This window comes from Bicyclus anynana, chromosome 25, assembly GCF_947172395.1.
Source record: "Bicyclus anynana chromosome 25, ilBicAnyn1.1, whole genome shotgun sequence".
Taxonomy (NCBI): Eukaryota; Metazoa; Arthropoda; class Insecta; order Lepidoptera; family Nymphalidae; genus Bicyclus; species Bicyclus anynana.
Window position 1 is genome coordinate 2,110,717 of NC_069107.1, and position 16,081 is coordinate 2,126,797.

The 16,081-nt window shown below is 37.0% G+C and overlaps 2 protein-coding genes across 5 annotated transcripts in view; one reads left to right on the top strand and one right to left on the bottom strand.

Moving 5' to 3' along the window:
- LOC112056262 (membrane-associated guanylate kinase, WW and PDZ domain-containing protein 1) overlaps positions 1-3,520 on the bottom strand; it is a 37,702-nt gene extending 34,182 nt beyond the window's left edge. For 2 of the 3 annotated variants that reach the window (XM_052889389.1, XM_052889390.1), the window contains exon 1: positions 2,632-3,520. In XM_052889389.1, the coding sequence (XP_052745349.1) occupies positions 2,632-2,846 (215 nt within the window). In that variant the 5' untranslated portion in view covers positions 2,847-3,520. The remainder of the gene's footprint in view (positions 1-2,631) is intronic. The other variant, XM_052889388.1, reaches the window with a different exon arrangement.
- A 5,684-nt stretch (positions 3,521-9,204) lies between these two features.
- The window catches only part of LOC112056204 (filamin-A), a 102,987-nt gene continuing 96,110 nt past the window's right edge, over positions 9,205-16,081 (top strand). For both annotated transcript variants that reach the window (XM_052889391.1, XM_024096650.2), the window contains exon 1: positions 9,205-9,474. The gene's annotated coding sequence lies outside the window, so the exon portion shown is untranslated. The remainder of the gene's footprint in view (positions 9,475-16,081) is intronic.

The following is a 16,081-nucleotide window of genomic DNA, read 5'->3' on the forward strand; positions in this document are numbered from 1 at the left end:
ATAGCATCAGAAGTCGGAGGTTCCCCATCTGTCACACAGACACTGGATCGTTCCCAGTTCCTGTACACTTTCCGTTGGTCACTTTGGAAGATCCTATTCTGATTATACCGGTCAATACGCTCTTTATAACGCCTAATGTGTTGTGCCCATGCATAGACTTTCTGCTTCAAGAAGTCAATGCGTTCGGTGACACAAGCCAAGTACTGGAACGGACGTGTGTCAGTCCCAGCAAAAGCCTGAGTCACAAATCGCATAACTCTAGGACGATTGTTGCCCTCCTTGAAGCAGATTAGCTTAGCTATGAGAGTTCTAGTCAGTGTGATACGCCTTTCGATTCTGGTCCGCCAAGCTGGTGCTTGACCCGTCCTCTGCGGAGCCGTGCGTGGTTCAGGGAATTTGACACCCGCAATACGACACGCCGCAACGGCTCCACAGAATAGAATCGAATGCGTATCACTTAGGTCCTCAGATGTTACGAGATATTCACCTAAAATCTGATCTAGAACCCCCACTAACGCCATATTTCGTCTATGTACAGGCAAACGAGGCAATTTTGGTCTTAAATTAAGAGGCATGTACCTATATGTCATAATAGAATCCTCCAAAGTTCTCCTCAATTGCTCATAATTCTGGCTACTTACTTGCATATCGATACCATCCTGTAGCACCTCTGGGATGTTGGTTTGCAATGTTTGCTGAGGTAAGCTACGGATGGTATCGATTTGTACTGAAGTAGAGCGCAGTCGTTCAAGGTTAGCTTCATCCAGCAGATGACGTCGCTGGATTGCTCGCACCTGATCCGATAGTCGCTGCGCAGTCACGATCACTGTTGGCTCAAGAGTCTGAAACATAGACAACATCCTTGACCGGTACGCAGTAAGGTTAGTTCCCCCCTCTGTTGCCCCATAGTACGTACGCATGACGCTCTCATTGAGTGGACGAGACCATCTCATGCGGCGCACTATACCACCGGTAGCGGGAGCACACACTGGAGCCCGCAGCTCCACTCGCCCTAAGCTCTCCGGTAGTATATCTTCGTCACTCTGCTGCTGGTATTGTTGCTGTTGTTGTTGCCGCCGCCGTGTGGTGACACCCCGATGAGTCCTCCGAACCGGTGTGGGTGTCACATCCCCCGCAGATGTTGGCGGGGTTTTAAATTCCTCCGGCGACGACGGCGATGATGACGACGATTCATAGTTCTTGATTTGTGCGCTCGTTCTGCCGCCTCCACGTCGCATGTTTTATCTTATTTGGGTTCATTGTATTATTCACTTGTTATATTGATGATAATTTCTATTTTATTTGAATTATTTATTGTATTTCTTTAAATTATTAAAATTATATTTAGTTGAGTGGAAAAAACATGTCATTCCCGACGGGTGGCAGGTGTCATCATTATTAGCAACCCATTTTTGGCTTACTGCTGAACACGAGTCTCCTCTCATACGCTGACCCAATGCAGTTTGGCAGACTTCACACACAGAGAATTAAGGAAATTCTCAGGAAGGCAGGTTTCCTCACAATGTTTTTCCTTCATCATTATTGTATTTTATTGTATTAGTTTCCCTTCATCATTTGAGACATGTAATAATAAATTTCTTAAAAGGCAAACTGAAAAGTACGAAGTGCATGCCCCGGACCCGATTCATACCTACGCCCTACGAACCAAAGGCTGAGGTTGTATACACTGGGCTATCAAGGCTCTCAGTTTAAGTGTAGCTGTAAATTATTACATGTTATATTTTCTATTTTTAAATCTTTTATTTTGTACAAATTATTGTACATCTCAAGAACACAAGAATAAAATGACTTCTAATAACCTGTAATTAGATTAAGCCTGGACCTTACTCTTAGATTAAAATAGTTTATGCAATTACTTAGCAGAGTATTGTTCTTAGCCAGTTTTGACCTTTTCAGGTATATTACTCTGTTAATAACATTAAAAGTTGTTTCAGTAGTTTAGGTGCTACAATGGAACATACATACATCAGAAACTGCCAAATCATTACCTATATTTTTTTTTTTTTCTGATTGTGTAAGTGCCGTAGGCTCCTTATGGGACCTCAGCGGCGTCACCGGGGGGTAGTTACCTATAGCTAGTAGCTCAGTCTATAGCTTGGCAAGTTTGTTGATGACACTCCCATGATATGCGGGCGACGGAGAGAAACTTTGCGAGGGTGTGAAATCATGCGTGAGGGGAAGTGAGGTGCATCAATTGTGGGTTTTAATCTCTGGGAAGTGCCAGGTTAATTGAGATTGTGGATTAAATTTAACAATTTTTTGCTTTCACACTTGCCCTGGACTACAGAGGCCTCTTGATCTCATGTAGTCCGGGGCCCATCATTAATATGGTTGATAAGGCTGTAGCTACGAGCTGGTCACACCTCCTCTTTTATGGGGTTGGTATTTTTGGGTAATAATATATTATCTTTATAACAAGCAATATTGTTTTTATGGTATTCCCGGCAATTACCTAAAAGGTAAGAAAAATGAGAGTAACCTTCCCTATACCTCCACAGACATTTCAAGACTAAGATAACATAAATCCGTTCAGCTGTTCTCGAGTATTAAGGAGACTAAGGAACAGTAATTCATTCTTAAATATATAGATAAACCAATAAGACTACTTACTCTATAAAATATCTCTCTCCAGAAGGTGTGAAGGCCTTCTCCCACATAGGAGGCAATGGTCCCAAGTTGTAATCATCTTCATCTCCATGTTTATGGTTGGGATCGCCAACTCTGACGCCGACCACTGATCCACCAACTGTGCCAGCTGTTCCAGAGCTGTGAGTCGAAATATTAGCTGAAGAAAGCCTATCCGAGTCTACGGAACTCTGAGCCATTGCTATTAAACACAACAGTATGAAAACACAATGCACATTTTATAACAAATTGCGAAGATAAGCCACTCTTCCCGCCAAACAGTTAAACCAATTTGAATTTGGAACACTATAGTTTTCACTTCACTTGCCTCTTCGCATTCTTTGTACTTTACTCATCGGAACGGGAGACATTCCACAAAAACAAAACAATAGAGCCACTGACCACAGTGACTCATTTTTTTTAACTGATCACTTTTCAAGTTTTATGGGTCTATTTTTGTTTATCGAGTGATTGAACGTAGTTTTGCAATAATAAATTTTGTAAAGTTATTAGGACGATCACTGGTAGCGCAATCAACGTTGCATCGTACACGTAAAATCAACGCCCGATGTATCCGCACTGCAGGTGCATCGTAATTCGTAAAGAAATACCTGTGATGTCGAAAACTACACACATTCCGCGTCCCTGTAACGGTAAATTAGATAACACAATTCGAAAGCCAATATTATAACATGCTAATTAGATAACGAGTTCACTTTCTCACATAAACACACGTAAAACTTTTTAACTTTTTGAAAGTAGGTGCAACAAGTTAAATGCGAGTAGGACGTTAGGGCTGGCGATTGGCATAAATTAATTTACGAGTTTTACAACAACGCATTCAGCTGTTTGTTTGATGACACGTTTACAATATCGTATTATCTTGCTCGAAGGTCGTGAGTGGACATATCATAATAAAAGATTTATTTTAATCAAAAACCATTTTATATAACTGTAAATTTTCCAAGCAACATCAAACAAAAACACTGTGTTTGTGCTTATTTATATTTCGAAGATGTAAAGATTTACATTTCTTTGTTTTGTCTTTTTCCTATTTATTGACAGTCACTGTTCAGTTCACTGCTCAGTGGCACAGTAGGTAGTGACGTTATCCAAGATCTTGGGTTCAATTATCACGGTGTTTCTCTGCTTTTTTCATTAACATTAGAGTCTATGGATGGACGTCCACTGCGCAATTTATGGCACCATCAACCAGCAACATAAATACAGGCTCTTTGAACTATATGTTCTTCTCATTTACCATTTTGGTTCTTCTGTGGATCTCCTCGTTTCTGATTCGATCATACAGAGAACCTCCAACTTCCAAGCATAGCTTAATTGGTTATTAATTAAAGGTTACGTCCAAAAATAATTAATAGACTACACTATTCGCATTAGTTTCGTTGCGGGCCTCTTCATTCAGTAAGCAGGATCACAGGATGCACCATGGACCCTGCAGGCGAGGTTAGCTGTACTATTTTCTTTTGGTTACATTTTTATTTAGATTAAGTTGTCCTGACAATTAATATTGTGAATCATAACCGTTCGACATTGGTTTTCTTATTTTTGTAATCCATTTCTGTGTTTGCTAAAAACAGATTAATCAATAATAGGCAGATGGAGCGAACGGAACACGACGATGTTGTACCCGTCACAAATACAAAATTCAAATACGAATACATTCTCGAGTCAAACTACTGATGCGACATAAAGCGTCGCATCAGTAGTTTTCAATAATATTAAAAAAACACGTCTTATGTTTTTAATTTATACCTATACCTTTTAAATTTATGAAAAAATATTTTGGTATATCAATTTCAATAAGTTCTTCAAGTAGTTCTTGCATCGCGGCACGATCCAAAAATCAGTTTGGATCGTGCCGCGATGCAAGAACCAGCTCATAACTAAGGGCCCCGTATGGGTTCGAAACTAGTCGGGCATACTCCGACCTAATATCACGTGAGTTTTAGCCGTGTTTCATAATCAATTAATATGAATAACACTCACGATAGTTTAAATTCTAAAATAACTAATAGGTAATAATAGTCCGGTTATTTAAAAAACTTAAAACTACCTAATGAACTATGAATATGAATCTACTAATTAAATAATAATTTACGTGGTACAAAAATGTCTTAGTGCCATTATGTAAACGGGGTTAAAACAAAAGTTTCACAGATAACTAATGGAATAATAGCAATAGGATTCTACGACAGATTATGTGAATCCGATTCCGATGCGTCAGGTGTTTTCATCTTTACACTATGGTAGCACTTTGACCATAGACTCCGCGCCGCAAAGAACGCACAGACGCGGCGCATGCAAAATGATGCCAACTTATTTCTAATCATTAGCCATAATTAAATCAAAACTCACTAATTTAAACAAGCATTATTGAAACGTCAGGTAATAATAATATTCGATAATGGTGATAAAAAATTAGTCGAAAACTTTAAATTAAGAGCCCACAACAAACTCAGTCAGGTTTTTCTTTTTTATCAGTTTATAACTGTTTAATAATAGGTATATCGTCGTTCCCGGAGAATAAAATGGTAACTGCCATTAAGCGTGTATTAGTAATATTTCATTTTTGGGATCTATACTTGTACGTACTGAGAGCGCTTTTATAAAAACTGTTTTTATAGAATCAATTATTCATTTTCGTAATCGTTTTTTTAACAAAGATTGTTGGTTATTTATTTGATTGCGATACTTTTATTTGTAATAATTAGTCTGAGATGTTTAAAGATACTTTCATTTTAAATAAAAATTATGAATGGTATACTTAGTTTGAATAAAATAGATACATTCTGGTTTTAATTTTAAACAATGTTTGTATAAAAAGAAATAGACAAACACATAAACACGTAAGTATATAAACAATTTTTTATTGAGAAATGAATTATCCTAATAACTGTACAAATCATACCCAAGTAGAATAGTGGCAAATATACTGGTTGCATTTCTGCGTTGGACAGCCAGACTGATCCTTTGCGCGGAAAAAAAACGGAATACACATCAATAAATATTTTAAAGTTAACGAAGAGAAGTAAATATGTACTAAAAAAAATTATAAATATTATAGTAATTAATTTGAATTCATAATTCCCAGCAAAAAGAAAATCTTTTTTTATAGTGGCATCACAAAATTTTATCTGTCAAGTGTCAAGGTTTAAATTCAGTGTTGCCAGAAGGTTACTTTTGTAACCTTTTAGGTGATTTTTTGACTGCATTGGTAACTTTTAGGTTACATTAATAAAAAGGTTACTTTTACGTGATATTTAGGAATTTTTAGAATTAACTTACAATTTCGTATATCTAAAACAGAACGGTCGTAAAATCAAGAAATGCGGACAAATGCTCAAGAACTCATCGATGTTTCTGTGTCAATCTCACTTTATATGAAGACGTTACAATTAACGTTGCGAAATAAGTAAGTTGCAGTCACATTGAATTTCTTAAAAAAATCAAGTATGAATTTAAGAAATTAACGTCAATATATTTTTTTAATTCTTGCTGTCTATTTGTATTTTTCTTATCCCATGAGGAAAAGGCAAACAATCAGGGCCTTACTTAAGATGATTCTATTTACGAGTAAAATCTCCTTCAGTTTATAGTAATTTAGTACTTGGCTAATATTCGTAACAGACAGTTAATAAACAAAAAAACAAAATTACTTTAGCCCCCAGAGGCTGAAATGGTGGTTTAGCCATGCTGTGGAACGCAAAAAGCAAGAGTAGTTAGTGAAAAGGTTACTTTTTACACAAAAAGGTTACTTTTTTTAATATTTCGGGTAACTTCTCACAAGACCGAACTGGCAACACTGTTTAAATTAGCTGCAACCTCAGAAGAATTTTAAAGGGTGCAATCGAATTTGAACATTGTTTTTTAAATTACTACCTTTACGACTAGAATCAACGTCTTTATTTCTCATATTTTCTTCTTCACCATCCGGCTCCGGATCCCATCAATTTCCCAATTCCCAGATGAGAATTTAAAAATTGCTTAAAAGAAAAAGCCTACTAGGTATTTTATATCCTCGTGGCTCATGGATACAACAATATTACCACTAATACTCCTCATGGATCAAAGCCAAAGCTCATGGCTAACCACCTAGACCAGAGGCTCCTAAACTTTTTTCTCTCCTAAATAAACCCAATGATATTAAATACTGTTAGATGTTTTTGCGCACGAAAAATGAGGCGCTCAAAAGAGGAAAATACACAACCCACATTGGGTTGTGTATTTTCCTCTTTAGTAGTAGTTGTGGTCAACAACGGACGTTATTTAAACAAATACATAAATATCGTCTTGTAGGTAAATTAAATATGTGCGCTATAATTTCTATTCCTTGATTCTTACATTGCGGGTTGTCTGGAAGAGATCGCTATTAGCGATAAGACCACCTTTGTGCATATTTCTACCACGCGTAGTCCTAAGTATAAAAAATTAAATTTGTGTGCAATTTTCATCTTATCATGTTCTTATTGGTAATACACTACTTAGCAATCAGTACTAGACTCTGTAAATCTATACTTCTATACATATAGGTTCTATATAATATTATAGGTAAACCGGTCACCAGACACCGGTCTGTGATACCTGTAAAGTCTAGCTGAATTAAAATGGTCATACCGCCATTTGTCGGTTGCCGGAGCCTCGTCGGTCCATCTGGATTTACTAAACCAATTTTCAATATTCTTTTACCAATAGAGTCACGTTATTTGTGAGTGTCATACAATGATAATTTTTATACTATAGATCGGTTACGGCCGTACAAAATCACCGCATAAAGTGATCCGAATAATAGGCGCACACATGCACAATTTTGTCTTTAATTCCATTATTCATTTATGTTTTGAACATGACATCCTGAACACACAACTCGACATTTTAGACGACATTTAGGTATTAATTTTGTTTAAATAACAACACACCACGGGGCGTCTTTTAAAATCCTATAGAGGTAAAGTGTGTGGTATTCTACGGATGTGTTAATATCTAAGACCAGGGTTTCTCAAAGTTTCGGCTCCACGAACTCCTGTTAAAATATCCCCCCCCCCCCACAAAGAAAAAAAATTACTATTTTTATTTGAATAAAAGGTAGCACATAAAGTGCCAAAAGAAATGTCTTTGTATTACTAATGTGATAGGTGTACTTGTTTCTTGTCGCAAATGGATTCAATGTTGGGAGTAATTTTGGACAATTTTAACTTTAATTCTGACTTGGTATCTGTTACGTAAATCTTGTCGCGAACCCAATGCCGTCGAATGGCGAACCCCTAGAAACCTTGTCTTAGACTAATAATCCATTTTACCTTTATAAAAATACTGGCGGACGCCCGCGACTTCGTCCGCGTAAAATCCGATGTCAACTTTACTACTACCCCTACCTCTACCCTAGCCCTACCCTGGCCCTACCTCTACCCCCACCCTACCCTACCCCTACCCTACCCCTATATATCTATCTTCTATATCTGTTAATATATAGAAGATAGATATATGGTGTCGCGGACTTTTTTGTAGAAGTAACTTTTAAAGATACATAAAGTCTCTATACATTAATTTAAATTTTACACAATAGTTAAGGCAGCGCATGCGAATAAGTCTGTTAGTTAGTTAGTTGTCTGCGAACAAGAGGATTTTCGGTCCGACCTGTATGACAAAAACTGTGATAACTCGCCTAATATATATGATACCCATATAAAACATAGCCTATAGCACTCCCCGATAATGTAGCATTCTACTGGTAAAAGAATTTTTGAAATCAAACCAGTAGTTCCGAAGATTACCCCAAAATCAAATCAAAATCAAAAATCATTTATTTCAAGTAGGCTCAGTTTACAAGCACTTTTGACACGTCAGTTGACTATTTGTAAAGATTCTACCACCGGTTCGGAAGGCAGGTCCTGCTGAGAAGATACCGGCAAGAAACTCAACAGTTGCTCTTTTGAAAAAGTCATACAGTATTATAATTTACAATTTATAACAATTACTGTTTACATTTCTTATAGTTTTACTTTCTGTGTGAAGGTGGAATGGAAGCTGATCCAACGGCCTCCAAGCATCCTTAATCCATTTAAAGAATGTTAGAAACTTAAAAATTTTACCTCTTTATAATATTAGTATAGACTCCATCTTATTTTGTTATTGTAAACTATTTAAAAACTTAGGACATTTTTTTCTTGAATAATTTTGGAAATTACTGATGCAACGCCTTGTGTCGTACTGACTCGAAAATGTATTCGTCTTTGAATTTGTATTGGGAATGGCTGCATCACTGCTATGTCCCATGCGCTCTGTCTATTATTCTTTAATCTGTGTATGAATCACAAAAATATTGGAGTACATTACGATATTATGGATTTCTGAATATATAAAATTATAAATCAATGCAATAACGGCTTTTTGATCCTCGCTCAGAGTTCATCGTATCATAATTCGATGCAAAGTCGCATTCGAGATTTACGCGTTCCAAAATACATCATATAAAACAAATTTCACATGATCCACCTAAAATTTACATTTAAGCACGTGAAAATCATTTAGTCACGTATGTTCCTTGGCTCAGTACACTACGCCGCGGTAATAATCATCCCAATTTTCAAAATTCGAACAATAATAAAGACATATATTTTAGTTTGTTTATGACTTTTGCTTTAATACAAAAAGTAGCGGTGTTTGACAATTGTGTTCGCGCGCTTTTTTTGCGGCCATCGATAGAGTAACTTTTTTTCCGACTCGAAATGGCAAAGGCGGCTGTTTGAACAGCCAAACGGCCAATAATAATTTTGATTGAGTGTTGTGTTGTGATAAAATCAAAGAAAGGTAAGATTTGAAGAAAAATCCGTTTCTTTTTTTTAATAATGGTAATAAAGGTAATATGGTTTTAAGTACAGTTGTTATAGCGGTTTATAGCAGGATCATACTGAGTTCGACTCCTGGGTCGGGCTTTAAAATATTAAGTTTTTATTTCTTTCTATATTCTCAGTAGCAGTGTGAGAAGGTTTAACATGCTCTCACGAGGGTATACCAGCGACGTTTTTTTCTGTTTAGTGTTGAGAATTTTTCTGCTGGAAGAAAAACGCAATAATCTACTTAACAACATATTCGGCTCACGGTTGAGCACGAGTCTCCTCTCAGAATGAGAAGGATTAGGCTAATAGTCCACCACCACGCTGGCATATGCAGATTGGTAGACTTCGGATTAGGAAAATTCTCAGATATGCAGATTTCCTCTCGACTTTTTTCCTTTACTGATTGATACCCGCGATATTTAATTTCTTAAAATGCACATAACTGATAAGTTTGTGCATGCCTGGATCGGATTCGAACTTACGGCCTCCGAATCGAAGGCAGATGATTTATCCACTGGGCTACCACAATTCCGACGACTTCTTTTTTTTTGATTTTTTTTTTAATAAGAATATTTGCATGTTTTGAATATGACCAATATTCCGATTCCCCTCTAACTAGTCGGAAAAGACTGTATTAGGAGTGGGTACGACAATAGACCAACGGGGCGTGGATCGAACCTCCACCACTCAGTGATGAGTTCGACCGCTTTTACCGTTGAGCTATTTCATCATCATCATCATCATATCAGCCGATGGACGTCCACTGCAGGACAAAGGCCTTTTGTAGGGACTTCCAAACATCACGATACTGAGCCGCCTGCATCCAGCGATGATGAGCTATTTAGGCTATTCTAAAGGTACAATAAGATTACAATATCATCCTACAAAAAATCTAGTGTTAATTCGTAGGCAATGCATACCACAGAGCAGTAGTTATATGCATTAGCAACATGTATGAAATCCGGCGGTATTGCCAAGCCCAATTTAATGTCTTCTGCGTAATAATCGTCTGAGCGCTTGCTCCCACTATTTGTCACGACCCGCCCGATTCCAAGAAATGCAGTAATAAAGCATTTGATGAAACCTACCCAACCTACACGTCTGATATTGCAAAATATGCAATGGGGATGATGACTAGGTTTGAATATATTGATTTTTATGATACATTCGGGTAAATAAGGTCAATGTTAATTCATTTATACATAAAAAGCAAAGATTGTCTGGATATTTGCAAAATAAATAAGATTATAAAATTTCAAAATCTATTAAATATTTTTTATCGTAATTAGAGGAAAATTCATACAGTTTTAGCTTCCTTACATTAAATGTGACATTTTTCAATAAATGAACTATAAACATAAACGCACAAATAACAAAGATATTAGTAATTTTGTCTGAACGCCCATACAAACCCAACGATCAGCGAGCCAACAACGTCACTAAATCGTGCCATTTTGTATGGAGCGTTTTTCAGGGAACCGCGGCAGCGCCGCAAATCTTACCCTTTAAATCCCTGTAGCTCCGAAAGTAATGATCGCAGATACCCTGTTACTTTTACAAAATTGCTTTGCTAATTGATTACTCTTAATTTATATACGATTTAAAAAACTGTCATCATCCCTATTGCACCATATTATTTCATCACTAGCGGACGCCCGCGACTTCGTCCGCGTGGAATTTAGTTTTCCACAAATCCAGCGGGAACCATGGATTTTTCCGGGATGAAAAGTAGCCTATGTGTTAATCCAGAGTAAAATCTATTTCCATTCAAAATTTCAGCTAAATCGCTTCAGTAGCCGCAGCGTAAAAGAGGAACAAACATACTTACACACAAACTTTCGCCTTTATAATATTAGTGTGACTAGCAGTTCCTATTCCCATGGGAAAACGGGAATTAAATATTGCCTATGTTACTCCCTGATAATGTAGCTTTAAACTGGTGAAATAATTTTTTAAATTAGTTTAGTAGTTTTTGAATTTATACGTTACAAATCTTTCTTCTTCATAATATTTTAGTCCAGGATCCGGGGAGAATTTTTACAATTGATTAATATCAATTTAATTTTCCGTGTATAGCTTGTACTTTAACATATATGTATCTGGTATACATATAAACCTACCTCTTGAATCACTGTCTATTGAAAACTGCGTTAAAATCCCTTGAAAACTTAAATATCCAAGCGAATCTACAGCGGAAGCAACTTCATTTTATATTATGTAACGAAGTAGGTCTGACCATCGTAGACTCTTAGTACATTAATATGTCATCTGATAATAAATAGGTTGAGATTAAAGTATGCCATTATATCACGCAAAAGTATCCCATAAGTATTGTAATTAAGGAAGTAGCAATTTTTGGAAGATTGATACGGAAGCGAGATTTGTGGAATTGGCAATGCAGTTACATTGCAGGGCTTCCAGTTACTATTGCAACCTTGAGTCACAGAATAAAGAATGATACAGACTGAGTCTTTTCAAGCACCGTGGTGAAACCGATGATACCCTTATAAAAACCAAATGATGCTTCTTGACATCCGCATATACCTATACAAACTTTTTTCATAATTGGTATTTCAAAATTTAACACTAACAACAATTACGTAAATTATTATATTAATAATTACCAATAAAAAATTACTCCGTCATATTTCTTTAGATTTTGTAAATAGTTTTTAAAATATTTAAAAACATAAGACGCCATTTTTCTTGAACATGATTGTTTCGACACTTCGTGTCGTACTGACGTTTTAAGTTTGGGAAAGACGTATCAATCGATTTAGCATTCCGGTACGATGCCGTGTAGAAACCGAAAGGGGTGTAGTTTCACTTACTACTCCTAACAAGTTAGCCCGCTTCCATCTTAGATTGCATCATCACTTACCAACAGGTGAGTGAGATTGTAGTCAAGGGCTAACTTGTAAAGAAAGATCTTAGGCCGGCAGTATGAATACTTTCCTGTCTCCTAACATGCGACTAACTCGTGACAAATCTCGTAAAGAGGAAAAGAATAGCCAAAGAGTAAATTAATTTAGAGGGTGGGTGGGTTAGGCTATCTAAACGACCAATGGCAGCAGAGTAGTCTCAGTCATCACCATTATGGTGCCTTAGATATTTCGTCGTTATCAACCCATATACGGCTCACTGCTGAGCTCCAGTGTCCTCTCAGAATGAGAGGGGTTAGGCCAATAGTACACCACGCAGCCTAATGCGGATTGGCAGACTTCACACACGCAGAGTATTAAGAAATTCTCTGGTGCCGGTTTCCTCACGATGTCTTTCCTTCACCGTTTGAGACACGTGATATTTAATTTTTTAAAATGCACACAACTGAAAAGTTGGAGGTGCATGCCCCGGACCGGATTCGAACCCACACCCTCCGGAATCGGATGCACAGGCCATATCCACTGGGCTATAACGGCTCTCTTAGATATTTGACAGCATCTATTTTATACGTATGCTTATGATGGCAACCCTACAGCAGAATGTCAACATGTGATGTAATCGGTAGTCAAACCCCGCTATTTCGGGTTTAGCGCGGAATCCGTTATTATAAAAGTGGCCAACGCTCGCGATATTTGCACGTAACTTGTGAACTAGTGTTTTATTTTTAATCTGTGCATACTTTCATGGATTTGCAACGCGTTGTTTCAATATTAGTCACACTGTTCAAATAAAATGTAGTCACATTATCCGATCACTGGCCCTAATGTCATTTTTCATGCGTTTGAGTCATTTTTAACCCCGCACGCAAGAAGAGGGTTATAAGTTTGACTTTTTTTTATTTTTGACGACCTTTCTGGCGCAGTTGGTAGTGCTGTGGATCTCATCAGAGAGGACGTGGTTTCGATACCCATAACAAGTCAGCTTAGGATTTAATATTACCTAAATTGGCTCATATGAGTTCCTGATAAAATGAAGTAAAACTATAAGAAATTGTAATGATGACATCAATTGTATTTTAGCAGACTCAAAAGTGATTACAAAAATAAGAAAACTAATATCGAACAAAGGTTAGGATTCACAACACTTGTCAGGACAACTTAATTATCAAATCAAACTGTAACCAAAATAAGACCCTAGAATGGCAGAGAATGACCTTGAGTGAAGTCACGCACTTGTGAACGATGCGTGTAGGGTTAAAGGTGTCTTTGACAGATATCTAACTGAGCCTACTTGAAATAAATTACTTTTGAATTTTGAAGTATGTCTTGCTATCATAGGCCTTCCTTCTATAATAACTGTATGTTATTAAATGTCGGTTCGAATAATATGTTATATAAATATCACAAGGATAATTTCAGAGCACAATGGCTGGCTTCAGTTTATAGCACGCACCATATGACACCGACGGGGCGTGGACTCGACTCATTAATGTTTTAGACAACAGTCTTGTTGTCAACAGGAGGTTGAGAATCCAAATTCATACTTTCGCTTGCTCGATTGGTATAAAATTTGTCTATTAACCTAACTTATGAAAAGTAAAAAATAATCATCATCATCATCATTATCAGCCGATGGACGACATATTGTATGCAGCGCCGGCCCGAAGTAAATTTTAAAATGGAGCGAGATCCAATTACGGTGCCTCTACTTTTTGTTCCGAATAATATGTAGATACCTATACCAAATTATGAGTGTAAAGTAAGAATGGAACGCGAAGATCTCGACCATGTCTCGACTCTGGAGTGACGGGAAGCGGGCTAACTTGTTAACAGGAGGATGAAAAAAAATCCACACCCCTTTCGGTTTCTACACGGCATCGTACCGGAACGCTAAATCGCTTGACGGTACGTCTTTGTCGGTAGGGTGGTAACTAGCCACGGCCGAAGCCTCCAACCAGCCAGACCTGGACCAATTAAGAAAATCTCAATCTGCTCCGCCGGGGATCGAACCCAGGACCTCCGTTTTGTAGATCCACCGCGCATACCACTGCGCCACGGAGGCCGTCAAAAGCTCAGAATTAAGACATTATTTTATATTTAAAATAATGTGATGCGATGTGTTCGTAACTTACGATACGGATATAGAAAAGAAAGAAAATTTTAAGTAACAGATAGTACCTTACCCTAAAAACAGCATGTCTGTCTATAACCCTTAAAAAGAAAGGGTGTACAGCTCAGCATATGCCGTGTACTACATACAAGTATAATACACGCTCTGATTTTCAGCTGATATGTGGACGTCCAGCATTAGCAAGTAAAAATCAAATTATTCATCAAAAAGCACAGTTTTTGTGTTGCAATACAGTAAACCAAAGATTAGGTCGGAACAGCTAATTCCCGTGTGTTGACCCACTTCGCAGCTGGTAATTAATTAACGTGGCAGCCGGACGCAGGAATAGTCTTAGCGGCTATAAATAATGCAATAATTAAGAAAGAAAGAAAGAAAGAAAATAAATTTATTCAAATTTAAAAGTTACAAACAGTATCCTTAACTAAAAACAGCATGTCTGTCTGTAACCCTTAAAAAAGAAAGGGTGTACAGCTCAGCATATGCCGTGTACTATATTAAGCAACTATCGCCTAAAATCAGAATTTGATACAGCATAAGCACACGGAAAAACTTTTGAGGATTTATAAGTTTTAATATCTCGTTCGTCTAGTCGTTGTTTAAACATTTATTTTACCAAAAAAACTAAAATTTAAAGAAAATAAAAATTAATAAACTTATTTTCTTTCTTTCTTCTTTCAAAACCCTCATTGGATTTCCTGCACCAATCCCGCATTAGTACAGCGTGTTAAAATATCGAAAACCTCTACCCTAAAAGGATGGGAGTCCTGGCTGTTAGTGGATTGAAATAGGTTGATAGTGATGAAAGACGTTATAATTATTAAGAAGGTTTCGCTTATCTGTTGGATCGGGGATACAGTAATCCTTGACTCAGCGTATATTGTGAGGTTTATCACTCTGTAGCCCTGACTGCCAGTTGCATAGGCACTCAAACACCTCCCAAGAGGATATTAAAAAAAAATATATGTTTTTTTTTATATTGTTAAAATCTATACTTATAATAAATCAAATCTGTAGAGAGTTCAATACATGAAATATATTTCCAAAATAACTATCAGGGGTGATATAGTCATCGATACAAAAACGAGATCGAGACGAAAAATGCAATTAGTAAATTTTTCGTCCGTCTGTCTGTATGTTCGTTATAGAAACAAAAACTACTTACTCGACGGATTTTAAGGAAACTTGGTTTGGTACAATTATTTTTCATACTCCTGGGCAGGTTACAGGTTAGGTATAGTATAGGTACTTTTCATCACGCTACGATCAATAGGAGCAGAGCAGTGAAGAGAAATGTTGGGAAAACGGGAAAAGTTATTCTATTTTTATAGCAATTCTATTGTAAGGGCTAGATTAAAGACATCTAAGGGAGGATGAAGTCGAAAGCGTCCGCTAGTAATAAATATTTTTTTTTTCACAGTTAGCAGTAGATGTGGAAGTTTATACGTAAAGAGCTTATAGCCTTGACATTTCTTGAGCTGATTTGTACCTACTATAATAGTCCGGTCCGTAGTTTTGGCGATATCCCTTGCGTGTAGGTGGGTGCTGAATGATATTGTGTACGTATC